Source organism: Macrobrachium nipponense, chromosome 13 (assembly GCF_015104395.2).
Source record: "Macrobrachium nipponense isolate FS-2020 chromosome 13, ASM1510439v2, whole genome shotgun sequence".
Taxonomy (NCBI): domain Eukaryota; kingdom Metazoa; phylum Arthropoda; class Malacostraca; order Decapoda; family Palaemonidae; genus Macrobrachium; species Macrobrachium nipponense.
The window spans coordinates 27,039,835-27,056,471 of NC_087206.1; the positions used below are offsets into that span (position 1 = coordinate 27,039,835).

The following is a 16,637-nucleotide window of genomic DNA, read 5'->3' on the forward strand; positions in this document are numbered from 1 at the left end:
AAGTATTCATGTTATTAAGTTCCAGATAAATTATTTTGTAACCTAAAAAGCAGCTGTCAAGAGCAATTATGTTGTACCCTAAAAAGCAGCTGTCAGAAAATCTCAAATTGTTAAAGAATTAAAATGTAGCACTTACCTTGGAAGCACCGTATAAATGCATTGCCAGTAAGATGTGGAGGGCATACACACATGGCAAAGTGGTTGCCAGCTTTGCATTCTGCCTGTTCTCCACAAGTTGATGTTTCACAAACAGGAACGCAAACACGGTTAAGCCGGTCGCAAGCTTTGTCATCAGCACAGTCATCATTGGAAACACATCCTACTGTAACACAGGCAACACTTGGGTTTCCCTGCATTCCCGGTGGGCAGAAGCACTGTGCTCTGTGAAGGATTGCTCGACACTCTGCATTCAAGCCACAAGCAGGTCCACTGTAAGAACACGGGTCGACACAATTCTGGTTGATGCATGCCTTGTCGTTGGGGCACTCTTCATCCTTCATACATTCGGCTGGGAGAGTTTCAAAATCATTATTTGGGCTTACCTTTCATTGAGTTAGTCTATCTATAGGCAGGGGTTAGCAGTATATCCAGAAGCAGAGGGTTAGATGCTGCGAAGCAAGTTAGTACCTCTCCATGATGGCCACTTCACTTCTATACCATCATATCCGACTTCTTACACATTATGCGTTGTTTCCAAAAACATCCATAATGAAAGTTTCCTTGAGTCACGATCTTGTGATTATAGATATCTGCAAGGAGATTCCAACCCATCACCAAACTAACATGCAGATTTAAAGGTCTAGTAAAATCATATGTAAGTTTACTCACGTTTGAAGCATTCAACCTGTGGGTTGCCAGCCCAACCATCAGGGCAGTAACAGACAGGACGGTGTTGCTGGGTTCGGCATAAAGCATTGCGGCCACATGGATCTTCAACCAAGCAAGGATCAACACAGATTTGATTGATACAAGCTTGATTGGTGGGACACTGAGGATCTTCGCGACAGTGAGGCTCAACTTGAGGGACTGTTCAAAGGTAAATAGTTCCTTAATAAAATTCATCATTGCATTTCTTAAAATAAGGGTCTATTCTGGTCAAGGTGCTGTCTGATTATCAAGAAAAAGAGGTCATAGTGGTATTTCTGTCCTGCTGTACAATTTACTACTAAACAAGACATCTTTCCTGACTTACCTTCAAGGTAACTAATTTGGAAACGGTCAAGTGAAAAGACAAATGCTGTATTTCCCAGTGAGCAATTCACATTGAATTACAGGGGATAGAGAATATAATAGTAATATGTAACTTAAATTTCAGAGATGCATTGAACAGCCTTTTCAAGTCCCACTTAAACATATCAAGCAATTTGATATAAAGGCTGTGCTTCAGCCATTTATGGTTTTAATATGGGAAAAAAAGGAGCAGCAACATCTCAGGACATACTATCTCTATCTGCACCAGTCAACTATGCATGCACCTCTTTCCAATTTAGTAACATTAGCACAATCTTTTATCTTTTTGGCTCTGTTAAGACATATAATGTGATTAAAAGCAAAATCTGCTTTATATTACCTGGGACTGGTATATTGTATATCTTTTATTTTCATCAGTGAGCAAATTACTTACAAAATGGTTCAGCTAACATCCAGCTTAAGAATTTTTTTCTACCTACATTACTGATGTTTTCTCCTGCTTAAATACAGTATGTATACTAATTAGAAAAATTCTTAGGCAGAGTGAAGTTCTCCAACTGATTTATTAAACTACATGATAGTTACTTTAATGTTACATACATACATACATAGGTATACAGAGGGAAATATGAAATAATTCAGTATAGTATAAGGAGTTTTTATCCTTGATATGCAATTATATCAACTACTTATACCTGGAAAAAATAATGTGTACCAATAAACATGTCAGATTTTCTGACTTATGTTAATAGATTCAGATTAGAGAGTGAATTGACAAAAGTAAGCGGCAAATAACAGCAACTTTGGCATGTTAAAGATATCTAACATATTTCCAGTCTTTCCTACCTGGTTCACACCCAACTGATGGTTGGCCAGTGGTGCCCTCTGGGCAAATGCAGTAAGGCTGGTGTTGGTAGGGTTTGCAAACAGCACTATCAGGGCAAGGGTTGGCAGCAAAGCATGGATTTTGACAACGTGAGTCCAAACACTTGTCAATTTTAAAACAATCGATGTCTATTTCACACTTCCGTGCTGGGCGTGGGTCAGCTATAGGATTATTGGGGTTAGGTCATGTTGTTAGTTAGGGCTACAGCAGTGCTAAGTTTACAGCAGAATTCGTTAGTAGTGGTAGTAATGCTATTACTGTAAGGTTTAGTTAACATGTACACTGTTTTCTATCAACCTTACAATTCATTATGATTATACACAAGGTGGGGGGGGGGGTGGGGGGGGGGATTTTAGACAGTGTAAGTACATAGTATATACTTACTTCAGTACATAGTACTTACTTCAGTACATAGTACTTACTTCAGAATTACACTGAAATAACCATCAATATTTATAAAAAAACAGGAATGAAACTAGGTTGAGCATGATTCTGCTACCACTACTAAGAAAACTTTAGAGGATTGTGATTAGAATTTGAGCCTGAAAAAGTTGGAATAGCCTAACTACATGGAACTATATTGTGGGAATTGGGTATTATTTGCTAAATGTACACTGAGGTCACAAAGTGTAAGAAGCTGTTAAACTTACTTATGTATATAATATCTATCTATCTATCTATCTATATATATATATATATATTATATATATATATATATATATATATATATATATATATACACATATCACAGGCAGTCCCGGTTATTGGTGGACATGGCTAATGGTGATCCGGTTTCATGGCACTTGTGTAGCACCATAAAATCAGCAATTTATGGCCCCATAATGTGCAGAGTTCTGTTTATCAGCACCTAATAGAGTTATGACACCATAACATGCCTAACACAATTGCTGTTCACTGGTTATCTGTGCCATAAGCACCATAAATCAATGAGTTTCAGTCAATGGTGGTTTTTGCTTCTCAGCACCCCACTGAAAATGGAACCCCTGCCTATATATAACCGGGGACTGCATATGTGTGTGTGTGTGTGTGTGTATGTATGAATATATAAAGTATATGTGTGTAATATATTATATATATATATATAATATATATAATTATATATATATATATATACTAATATATATATATCTATCAGCAAGTCCCCAACGTACAGCAGGATACTTATTCATAAATAGGTGCCATTAACTTCATTGTAACTTGATTACAGCACCATAACCAGATACTTATTCTTGTTGTAACTGTGCTTTAACAGCACTTACAGCACTGTAACTAAATACCTATTCTTGATAAATGTATTTGAAAAAGTGCTATAAGATCAGAACACTGTAAGACGGTGCCACCATAACTTGGGATGCATGTGTGTGTGTTTGTGGGTGTGTTATAAAATTATATAATATAAATATATATATATATATAAATATATAGATATATTATATTATATATATATATATATTTATATAATGGGCAAGGTACCTCAAAATTACAATTTTGAAAACTTTTCAATAAAAATTTCAAAACACCGTCATAATTTGAATCGTTAAATGTGCTTCCCACAATATAATTTCTATACATTATGCTGCCATGCCGAGTGATAAGTAAAAGTTAATGCATCAACATGGTGGATATCCAAACAAACTGAGTTTCTTAATTTCTAAAAAAAAAATGTAAGTTTGGATTTAGAGGCATTTACAAATTGTATTTGATGTTTTCTGTCTGTCAGTATAAATCCAGTATCCCATTTACATGTTCAAAAAAGCGTTTACAATGATAGCTTATTGCCCTTATAATCCTCAACCCTTAGGAGCCAGGGTAATAATTCAATATGCAGCACCCCATGCCAGCAAAACTTTGAGGTCAGCAAATTTACAAAAAAAAAAACACATCATTGGAAAGAGGAAGATATGTTAACGCACATGGTGAAAGAAAAAAAATCCAAAAAATTTTCCCTACCTTCCACGAGAAGTTGAAAATGATTATTTACAACCCCTTGTGGGACCTCATTTACAAGGTACATAATCATAAATTTTACCAAATTACATGTTTTCCTAATAATTAATTTTATTTTATTTTGTAAAATTATAATTACAGCTCACACAATATCAAAATAGATATGAAATAAAATCATTACCAAATTCTAAGGATATTTGTTGAAAAATATTTATGTAAATTTACTGAAAAAGAAGATTCAGTAACTTTTTTTATATGTACATGTTTTTTTCTAATATTTCTTTGCAAAATTACATTTGATTGATTGATTTATTAAAGATTATCTGGCATCAAAATTACATTTACAACTGATATACTATCATAAAAGACATGAACAAAAACCAACAGCAACCCCTTGGTATATTTATGAGCCAATTTACAAAAAGATGCCATGTGAGACAGAAACGCAGTACATTCCCCCTTCAAGTTAGAAGCAGAACTAAAGTCCTGAGATGTCAGACTCATGATTTTAGCCAGTGTAATAGTTGCCACTAGTGAATTTATGGGCTATAGAAGTACTGGTATCTCTTTCCCAACCGATTCTTTTGAAATCGCTGGCGCTTATTATTTATATCTGCAGGATCACTCCGTCCACCACCCCAAAACTATTATTACTACTCCCGAGGAGCAATCCGCCCAATAAGGGTTAATGGCTGGGCATGCTCATATGATGATCTATTACAGGTTTTGAGTGATGGATGGGCTAACTCATGTGAATAATAATATCACGTGCCATATGATTTGGATTAATTGAACAGGAAAGATGTTCCTTCTCTTCAATGGTTCATCAATGACTAATGGCAACTGTAGTAGCTCAGCACAGGACAGAGGGGGATCAGTGTGCCCTGAGACTTGATCGAGTAATGTATTGCCCCTCTCTATCTCATGACGTCTCTTTATTTATTTTCTCATAAATATGCCCAAGGATTGCTGTTGGCTTTAGTTCTTATCTTTTATGATAGCATGTCACCAATAATTGTAATTTGGAAAGAAAAGAGCAAAGAAATATTAGAAAAAACATGTATACAGTAACCGCCGAATTCGGGGGGATGGTTACTAGACTCCTGAGAATAGCTAAAGTCTGCAAATATTTAAAACCCCTCCAGAAACGCTTAGAACTCCCTATTTTGATAGTTGAAACACAAAAAACCCTCTAAAAATGCTTATACCTGAGTATTTTAAGTTTTATCACAAAAAGTGCATTTAGTCATGAAAATTATATGAAAATACAGTAATCTGTGAATATTTCTCAGTAAAAATACTGCATAGAGGTGAATTTTCTGTGAATAATGGGTATATATGGTCCATAGAAAAATCCGCGAATAGGCAAGTCTGCAAACTGTGAGTCTACGAGTAGCGGGGGTCGACTATGCCTCAAAAAATTACTTCTCTCTCCCCTATCTCAGTAAATCTTGTAAATATTTTAGTTCTTATCTTTTATGATATTGTGTGAGTTGTGATTATACATTTACAAAAAAAAAAAAAAAAAAAAATATTAAAAAAACAAGTATAACTTTGTAAAATTAGTATATTTTTATGAGTATCTTTAAAAGAGGTTCCAAACAGGGTTGTCAATAGTCACTTTCAACTTCCCATCCATGGATGATACTGAAAAATGTTCAGAATTTTTTCCCTTTCACCATGTGTATTTACATATATCTTCCTTTTTCTATTGATGTGTTTTTTCGTAAATTGGCCAACCTTAAAGTCTGCCCAGCCTGGGGTGCTGCGCTTATATTTAGCCCGTCCCTTAAGGCAAAGCAATAGTGATCAGTTTCCACTTTTGAGTTATTTCCTAATAACAATATGTACATTTAATGTACTACATATATGTACATAATATTTAATTAAAATATTAGAATGATTTATCTATATTAAATACAAACTGTTATAATGCTGAGATTTTAAAATTCTATACTGATAATAATGAAAAAGCAATTTTGAAAGTAGTGGTTATTATCTTTTAGTATTTTTTTTATTAAAAATTCCACATATAAATATAAAAGAGCAATGCCTCTCCAGCAATTGTCCATTTCCCAAGCAGTTGCTGAAATTCACTGCAGACAGAAATTACGTTATATAGTAGCTAGTTACTCTTAAGCATGCAATATTTTTCCATGGCATGCAGTGCTTGATTCTCAATGCTAATTTCTACATGATATTACTCAAACAAACAATCCTGGGTTAAATGGTTCATACAGAATCATTAATGCAAAACAGTACAAGTCAGTTCTTTTCAGAAACAAAATGAAACACAGAGGTCTTCTTTTGTTTCACAAAATTTTTTTTATCATACGTGCATCACCGTGCCCTTCATGTTAATAAAGGTTAATAGGACCTTTGGGGAATGATGTTACCAACTTTTGCGCATTCAATATAAAGTTCAGGTATGCATGGGAAAAATAGCTAACAATAAATAATGAAATTCATAGCTTACCTTCTCACACAGATTAGGTAGCTATGATATAAAATCAAAACACAAATAAAGTTTTAAAATTGCAAAGGGCATACACTCATTAAACAAGAGCCACTGAAACTATGTGCATTCTACTTACATAACATATATTGTACTGTAATATTTCTGAACTCGAAGGAAATTATGTTTACTTACTTGGATAACAGTTGATATGGGGCTTCCCAGTGTATCCTGGTGGACAAGAACACTCTGGGCGACGATTTATTACCTAGACGAAAAAATTAATAGACCTTTTATATTACCCTTGTTGGACAACTTTATTTTTTCACCTGCAGTTTACAGATTATGATATGTACATGGACTGAATATAGAAACTAAAAATTAATTATTTGAAAAATCCTTGGAAAATACGACAGAAAATATAAAAATAATTGGCAAAGTAATATGGTTATCAAAACGTGAGTTGCATAGATACTAAATTATAAGAACTTTACTGCAACCTTCAAGAGATAGGATAACAAATACTAGTAAAAACCTTGCCAACATGAACAAAAAAAGTTAAGATGGAGAAAATCAGCAACATGTAATAAATTCACTAGCTGAGTGTTGAAGACATTGTTGTAACTTGCCTGGGATAAATCAGTCAAATAAATATCTATTTAACTTGAGCTGCATTCTCTGCCAAAAATGATATTTTCAAAACAGCATAAAAATCTTTTTGGTAAAATTACTCAAGAAAATATATACATTTTCACTTGAAATCACAGCACAACTGTTAAACTAAGCCATCAGTCTACATATGTACATACTATTATTAATAATATTTTGTGAGTTTTTCTTAGGATTGCAGTTGCAAGGAACATTATCCTTCAGGAAAGCATTTGGATTTATAAACATGTTTCTGAGGCTGATTGGTTTAGCCTGTCAAATATATGATTTTTTTTGGTGCTCAGGGCTATTAAGTTCTGAAATTGCCTTCTTGCTGTGACTTTCCTCAATTATTAAAGTACTCAATAACTATTACAGTCATCTATCCTTTTTAAGGACAGTTTATTCATTCTTTTGGGATCAAGCTCGACTTTTTCCTTCCCTGTTCTTGAATTCATCAGGTCTGGACTTTATAAAGATGTTGGGTTGTCCCACTCATCAATTTCTAATACTGTAAAAATAATGATTCTGTTACGCTTACCTGACACTCTGCATTGGGAGCACAAGGATTTAGAACTGCACAAGGATCAAGGCACTGCCTGTTACGGCAGACCTCAGTTGGACCACACTCATCATCTGTGGTGCAGCCCAGTGGTTCAGGTGGACCTAGTAGTGTAAAAGGTGAATATTAGCCACCTAGCTATGTCTATGCAATCTATGGCATTTGATGTATGCATACGATAACACTTAAGACTGGAATAACAATGGCTTTCACTACTTTTGAATGAGGTATGTACTTACATACATTCGTACTGTACTGTCATGAACATTTTAAAATACAAGAAATTACTTTTTTGTTTTTCTATCCATGACCAGATTTTGTTATAACAATTAAACCAGAACTTCATTTATGATTTCATAACAAAGAAAATGCAAAAATAACAATAACTTTGCAATCAACAATAAAATATATTGTATATATGTATTATTATTTTAAAAAGAAGGGTAACTTTGGTTGGGTGCAGTATAATTGTGTGCAATAATCTAAAAATGGCTAGCTTGTGAAATCAGTACTTATGTGGAACAATCTAAATAAATATGAAAATTAATTACGTGAAATGTTATCTTTATCTGAGTGATTAGTTTATTATAAATATTGTATTCCAATTTTTGCACCATAGGATGTAGACAAGCAATGTTCCACCCAAACACTGATTTAGACATCCGAAAGGAACCCCTGACAGTACTAGGCAGTGCATAATTTTCAATAACTGCATCAATGACAGAACAAAGAACAATTTTAGGAAATATGCAGAAGGTTCTGCTGGTTCCATACATGTACGTATGTACTTACTTACTTACAGTAAGTATCTGGTTTTGCTTAATTTCATATAGCTAACCAAATCTGTTAAACTTTATAAATTCTTATACTGTAATAAATAGTATATAAAAGCAAAATATGGTAAAAAATGCTTCAGATATTTCAGTATTCTGTAAGCTGTAAGTCTGTAGGAGTTATCCTGTAAGTTCTGGAATTACACAAAATTATGATTAATAACAGTTAGTAGCAAACAGCAGCATGTATGTAAATATATCATACTGCTAGAGTTGTTATCGAAGCAAAATCATGATAATTCCATAAAACATTATGATTCCATTTTTGTGAAGTTAGACTGAGGAGATATAACATAACTTGGAATAATGTAACTGTAAACCAATTTAGCGTAGGTAAAGGCTTCTCAAAAGGGGTTAATACATGTATGTATGGCTAACTTACTCTAACAGCATAATTATTTTATGAATTCATCAATGTCTTTCTCTGATAAGGAACTAAGGAAAATTTCATAATAACTAATCCATTATTGTTAATATTTTTAAAACTTGTTTCAGAAAGAAGCTTTATATCATTCTAATTTCAAAATATATCTCCTAATAACTATGTTGTAAAAAATCCCATGCCTCTCCATATAGAGTAATATAAACTTACGTGGGGTACATTCGACATATGCATTGCCCAAAAATCCGGGAAGGCATTCACAGGTCATAGTTCTGAATGGTAGAGTGTCAATAACACTGCATTTGGCATTTACTCCGCAAGGCTTGATGACTAAGCATGGATCATCACAGCGACCATCAAAACATGCTAACTTGCTTGGACAATCACCATCTGACTGACACTCTTTAAAAGATGGTTCTCCCACAGGTTCTGTAAGATGGAAATAAAAAATGATACATGTCACAGCAAACCAGAGCTTACAGATATAATCACTTACAAGCTATCCTTCATAGATCTTATCAAAGTTAGAACAACATTCAGAATGTTAAGTTTGGCCCACCACTGATGAAAAATTGTTAACCAATTTAATTACCTTTCTGAGTACTTCTGCATGACCGTAAAGAAAAACAATAATAAAAAGAGACTCACTCAAGGTACATTCTACATATGGATCGCCTTCATAGTCAGGAGGGCATAAGCATTGGGGCCTGTGATTGACAACACGGCATTCTGCATTGGGGCCACAATTGCAAGGATCTTGACATTGTTGTTGGATGCAAGCTAACCATGATGGACATTCAGGATCTGATGTGCATTCTGGCCTTTCACAACGTACATATGGATCACCCTGTTTATGAGAAAAATTATTAATCTTTTTAGGGTAAAATAGGAATACTGTACCTACCTGATGTGATTAACATAATTTAAGCACACTGTCAGAAAAATTATACCTCAGCCATATTAATTTATTCCAATTACTTTACGTATGTTAAAAGTGGCCATATCACAGTTCACTGATCTATTTTTATGTATTTTGAGTATACAGTGAAGTCCTGAAATGAATTAATATTTCGAGTAAAGGAAGAAAAAAAAAGAATGTTTTCAATATGGTTACTTATACGGCCACAAATCCTGTCTGAGCTTAAACATTAACAATGATTAACATAAGCTGTATAAGCCCAAAAAATAATTTATAGTCAGACACTGCACTATAATTCTATTAATGTTTAACCACTAACGGTCATGATTGTCTTCAGAGTTCATGGACAAGGTCAATCCACTGCAATATATACACAATTCTCAAATATATATATCTTTCATATTATGTATGTCAAATTCATGTGTGCTAAGAAAAATTATGGATCATACAAAATCAATAGTCTTCAATCTTCTGTAATATGCATTTCCTTACCAAGAATCGCTCTGGGCAGTAGCACTGAGCTCGGTGATTGACAGCGCGGCATTCTGCATTCACACCACAGTCTTCAAACTTGCATGGGTCTTCACAATCGTTGTTTATACAGGCATGAAGTGTAGGGCAGTCTGAGTTTGCTCGACACCCAGCTTTAGTAATAAAGTTAGAAGAGTGTGTCATCAATATCAAATCATGGGAGTGCTTCAAACACTTTGCAAGTAAATACAGTCCTTGTAAAAAAGGTTTCTCACCATATCAGGAGTATGTTAAGATTGTTATGAAAATGTATTAAGAAGGACTGTTATCAAAGAGTATGGTAGTGATTATTAACAAGAGCTTTCTTTAACAGTACAGCAATACACCAAGGCTAGACTGACATTTAATAACCATTATTAAATGATTAAATAAATTAGTTGAATTAGTTAAACAAATATTATATGAACCTCCCAATTAGTAGCATAATGGCTTTTGAAAAATGGAATAGTAGTAAAGTATTGTTTTTGAAAACTTATTTATCACTTATATATAATTTCATTAAATTAATATGCAAATGAAAGAATATTCTAAGAGAATGCAATATAAAAATGCATCAAATTAAAGAGCACTTTACATTAATATTCAAAATAACCTATATGGTGTTTAGAATTTGCCAATTTCACCTTTTGCTAAGGTTGCCATGAGATATTAATGATATTTCAATTTGGTGATGGTTAAAAATTATCACTGGCTCTATTAGCACAATGTAATTACATTTCCAATTCCATGAACTACAGCACATAATTTAGAAACTTGTATGGTGTGTCAATCACGTTTATCATAGAGCTTGGATATGATTTTTCCACAAGAGGTCTGTTAGTTCCAACAACTGCAAGTTTAGCACCATTATATCTTTACACAAATTCTGATTGTATCAATGGCCTAATCAACCAGAATTAGCAATAAATGGTAACAAACAATCACGACTAATGAATTCAAAATATAGTTTCCTTTGCAAAATATTTTCATTCATAAATATTATATATATATAACTGCATAACATATTGTTGCATAAAATGGGATGTAATATTCTTATCACACTATAAAGTACATGTACATCTAAAAAACCAAAAGGATGTAATAGTAGAGTTAACTATCACTAGTGACTAATTTACATATTAAGGAGTCTGAGACTATTGAAGAGATGTGGCATTATTACATAATAAGATCATTGCTTGCACAGGATGTATTAGTATGTTTTATGAAAATCTTGTATCACTAAAAATTAAGCAAATTTCCATTTTCATCTAAATCTTAGTTAACCAGTCAGAAAGTACTAAATCTTTTTTGTTACGACTTTAATACGTACTTTAATGTATTTTCTAGATCATTAACTACATGCTATGAAGTGATAACATTAGATAAATTATGTGTCTAGTGAAAACAGGTATCCTTAAACAAATAAAAATTTACAAAACACAGTAGTTCATGAGAGAAAAAAATATTAACAATGCTGAATCTGAGAAAGACACACAAACAGAGATATGTGAAGAATGAAAAGTGGCTATAAGGTTAATATTACAGTGCTGTTTTGCATAAAAATGTGAGATTGACAGCATAAGTTTTTAATAGGTAAGCAATGGTTTTGTGTACTTTACAAATTAGAGGCCATTTTGAGCTTCTCGGCCTAGAAATGAGAAACTGAACGATGAAAGAAGACGAAATGGCCGTTGATAATCAGAGATGCAAAACATGCAAGAAGAATACAGTGAAGATTAAACTTTGATGAAAATAAAGACAGCAAGCTCTGAAACAAAGGAACTTTATATTTTCCTTTGGTGGGTTTCTTTCCTATGCTAGCTGTTGAATGTAACAAAAATTCTTGTCAGCAGATGTCATCCTCAACATGTAGAATATTTTAAAAATGACAGTCACTGTGAGATGCTTCTCAAAATGACAAAAATCTATAAAGAATCAAAATCTGTTGTTCAATTAAAAAACTATTCTAATTAACTGTTACAGGCAATATAAATGAGAGAAAGAATGAGATAGTAAAATACAATGCATAAAATTGTCTCCTCTCATCTTACCAACAATACACTGGATGTTGGGATTTCCAACAAAACCATCGGGGCAGGAACAGACTGCACGATGCCTTGTCACATGACACTCAGCATTTAGTGCGCAATTGTCATACAGTGTACAAGGATTCTGACACTGCTGCTGGATGCAGGCCAAAGCATCGCTACATTCATCATCCACAAGGCATTCAGGCCGAGGGGTAATGACTTCAACTGAGGGAAGGAAAAAATTAATTAATTTCTGAAATATAATAGCAAGAGTAATAGTAATGTATCGCAGATAAAGTGATAAATCATGAAAGTAGCAGTAGAGGGAGCAGAGGAAGCTATTGGAAACTTCATATTCAAAGCATATAATACAGTATACTGTACAGCAGTCATAAACTCCAATTTCTTTTACGATAAGCAGAAACAATTATGCTCAGAAATAATTATGCTAATACAAGATGAATTCTATCTTTGTACTGTATATAATATTTATTTACACTAATACAAGTGGAAGAAGTAGAATAAGGAAACTAACAATTTTCATGTGCAGATGATGCAAGATTTAAAAATGATGCAGAATAGTTTAGATGCAATTTATATATGCTGAATGATGCAACATATACGATGCAGGCTTCATGATGCAAAAAACAATTATGCAGAACTGGGAAAATGCAATCTTTGAAAATAAAGCATATCCTAAATCAATCACTGACAGGCACAAAGGAAAACATGCATCGTGCTCTGACATGCGTAAACCAGAAATAAAGAAAAAGTACAAAGAACAAGGCCACATTAACATTCTTACTGATGCACTGAAGATAGGGGTCCCCTGTTAACCCTTGGGGACATGAACAGATGGGACGGTGCCTGATGGCATCACAGAGGGCTGTAGGGGCACATGGGTTGGCTACTACACACGGGTTCCGACAGTTTCCACTGAAGCACGCTTGATCATAAGGGCAATCATCATTCACAGTACACTGCGGCCTCAGGACAGTAGGTACTTGGGTTGGGGGAGGTGTTGTTGGTGGAAGACACTGAATATAGGGATTGCCAGAATATCCTGGGTTACAAATACAAACAGGAGTATGCATTGTTACTGTACACTCAGCATTTTGACCACACACATCTCGGTAAGTGCAAGGGTCAAGGCACCTTTGGTTGAAACAAGCTAAATGGAATGGACAGTCATTGTCAACAATACATTCCGGGCGAGGTGTTGTTAATGGTGTAGGTGGTGTTGTAGGAGGTTCTGGTCTTTGACAAGAAACATATGGGTTGCCTATATATCCTGGTGGGCAGTTACACTGTGGTCGATGATTTTCTGCACTGCAAACTGCCAATGGAGCACACGGATTACTTGTAAGACAAACATCTCTGCATACATTACTGATGCACACTTGTGTAGTGAAACAGTCAGGATCTATCACACATTCAGGAGGAGCAGTTATTGGTTTTATGGGTCTACAAACAGCTTCATGCAATTCACTATAACATTCCGAGTTGGTATCACATGGCAGAAGGCTGCAGACTTTAACACACAAATGATTATGGCATTTTTCATCAAAAGCACACTGCCCACTTAACTTGCATCCAGCAGGAAGTGGAGCTTCTGTAATAGGTGGAGGAGGCCTTGTAAGGGGGGGCTCTTTAACAGATGGAGGCTGGGTCTCAACAACAGGGGGTAGCCTTGTTGTAGCTCCCTCAATAGGAACAATTGGATGGCTGATAACTGTTGTGGATCCACTGATAGGTGGAGCTGGTGTTAAAATTTCATCTACAACAAGAGCTGTACATTTATTCTGTGGATTTCCTGTAGTACCAGGTGGACATAAACAAACAGGTCTGTGATTAAGTGTCTTGCAGTCTGCATTTTCACCACATATACCAAGGGCGCAGACATCATAACACATGAGGTTTATGCAGGAGTTATCTATATCACAATCATCATTGTTTTCACAAGCGATCTGAATTAGTGGTACTATTACAGGTGGTGGAGGCAGTGGTGGTGACTCTGTTGAAGGTATGATAGGCATTTCTACTTCAGGTGGTGGTACAGTAGATGGTGGTGGTGATACAGGTCTCAGAGGCTCATCAGGAGGTAAAGTTGGATCTTCTCCTATAGGAGGAGGAGGTAAAGTAGATTCTATGACAGCAATAGCAGAACACTTTAATGTTGGGTTTCCTGTAGTTCCTGGTGGGCATACACATACTGGTCTGTGACCTGTTGTTTGACAATCTGCATTTTCCCCACATAATCCAGGGTGACACATATCAAGGCACAATCTGTTCACACATGAAAGATCAAACTCACATTCTTCTGAACTCTTGCATCCTACAGGGTTAGGTGGAGGCATTGGTGGGGACGGAGGTCTTGCAGTAGGAAGTTCAGTTGGTCTGGGTTCTGGAAAATCTGCCTCTGGTGGTGGAACAGTTGATGGAGGAGGAGATACAGGCATGATAGGGCTGTCTGGTGGCAATGGCACAATTTCCTTCTCGGGTGTTGGAACAGTTGTTTGTTCAGTAAGTAAAGCTTGACAACCAACAGTTGGGTTTCCTGTTGTTCCAGGAGGACACGTACAAACTGGCCTGTGATTACTGATTTTACAATCAGCATCCTCCCCACAGATTCCAATAGCACATGCATCATAGCACACATGATTCAAGCATGAATTATCAACTGGACATTCATCATTATTTTTACAAGCTATGACAATTGGAGGAATTATTGGAGTAGCAGGCGGTGGTCGTACTGGAGGTTCTGGGGGTCTTGAAGTAGTTTCTTCAACCAATGGAGGAGGTTGGACGGACGTAGGCCCAACACCTGGCACAATTGGTTGACCTGGAGGTGAAGGAGTACTTCCTGCTATAGGTGATAATGGAGTTGTTGGTTTTTCAGTAACTAGAGAAGTACAATGAATAGTTGGGTTGCCAGTAGTTCCTGGAGGGCATACACATGCTGGTCGATGTTCAACTGTCTGACAATTAGCATTTTCACCACATAAGCCAGGATAACACACATCAAGACAGAGCCGGTTTACACATGTATTGTCATATGGACACTCATCATTACTCTCACAGCCAATAGGTAGGGTTGGAGGTGTAGGTACTGGAGGTGGCAATGGTGATAAAGGTAATTTTGGTTTTGGAGGAACTTCTGACACAAGAGGAGGAGGACGCGCTGATGTAGTACCTTCAATTGGTTTTACTGGTTGATCTGGAGGAAGGGGTATGAGTTCTCCAATTGGCTTCACCGTTTCAGGTTTTACTGTAGAAACTGCGTGGCATTTAACTTGAGGATCTCCCGTGGTTCCAGGTGGGCATAAGCATACTGGTCTATGGTTAGAAGTCTGACAGTTGGCATCATCACCACATATTCCTAAACTGCATGAATCATAACATAACTTATTCAGACATGAATTATCCGTGTCACAATCATCATTATTTTCACATGCAATAGGTACAGATGGAACTATTGGTGGTGGTGGCGGTCTTGTTACAGGAGGCTCAGGTGGTCGAGGTGTTGGGTGTTCCATGAGAGGAGGAAGTCCAGTTGTTGAAGTTCCTGGGATAGGTTTAACTGGAGAATCTGGTTTGATTGGAGCTTCCCCTGGTACTGGAGATGGAGGCACTGGGGGATTTTCTACAGCCAATGCAGAACATTTGATAGTTGGATTGCCTGTGGTTCCCGGAGGGCAAGTACACACTGGACGATTTCCCTGGGTTTGGCAGTCCGCATTGGGACCACACAGCCCTGGGTAACAAACGTTGAGGCACATTTTATTAACACATGAATTATCTTCTGGGCATTCATCTGAACTCTCACAGCCAACAGGAATTGGACCAGGTGTAGGTGGGGGTGGTGGACGTGTAATTGGCGTTTCAGTAGGTCTAGGAGTTGGTAATTCTGCAAGAGGAGGTGGACCAGGGGAAGTTGGTTCAGCAACAGGTCTCACTGGTTCTCCAGGAGCTCCTGGTATAATCTCAGTGACTGGTGGAAGTGGAAGCTGAGGTTTCTCAGTAAGCATTGCTTGGCAACCTCGTGATGGATCTCCAGTTGTTCCAGGAGGGCAGGAACATATGGGCACGGTGATTCATGATTCTTGCCAATCTGCATCCTCACCACAAACACCAAGACTACATACATCATAACACAAGTTGTTTATACAAGAATTATCAGCCGTGCAATCATCATTATTCTCACATGCAATAACAAAAGGAGGAATTACTGGTGGAAGTGGTGGTCTAGCAAT

At 36.0% G+C, this 16,637-nt stretch overlaps 1 protein-coding gene across 1 annotated transcript in view; it reads right to left on the minus strand.

Annotated features, from left to right (window-relative positions):
- Positions 1-16,412, minus strand: part of LOC135225272 (fibrillin-3-like) — a 32,841-nt gene extending 16,429 nt beyond the window's left edge. The window contains exons 1-7 of the mRNA XM_064264602.1: positions 13,190-16,412; positions 12,513-12,609; positions 9,711-9,772; positions 9,136-9,354; positions 7,690-7,814; positions 829-1,026; positions 137-494 (exon numbers count right to left, since the gene is read on the minus strand). Coding sequence (XP_064120672.1) covers positions 137-494; positions 829-1,026; positions 7,690-7,814; positions 9,136-9,354; positions 9,711-9,772; positions 12,513-12,609; positions 13,190-16,412 — 4,282 coding nt within the window. The remainder of the gene's footprint in view (positions 1-136; positions 495-828; positions 1,027-7,689; positions 7,815-9,135; positions 9,355-9,710; positions 9,773-12,512; positions 12,610-13,189) is intronic.
- Between the last annotated feature and the right edge of the window lie 225 nt (positions 16,413-16,637).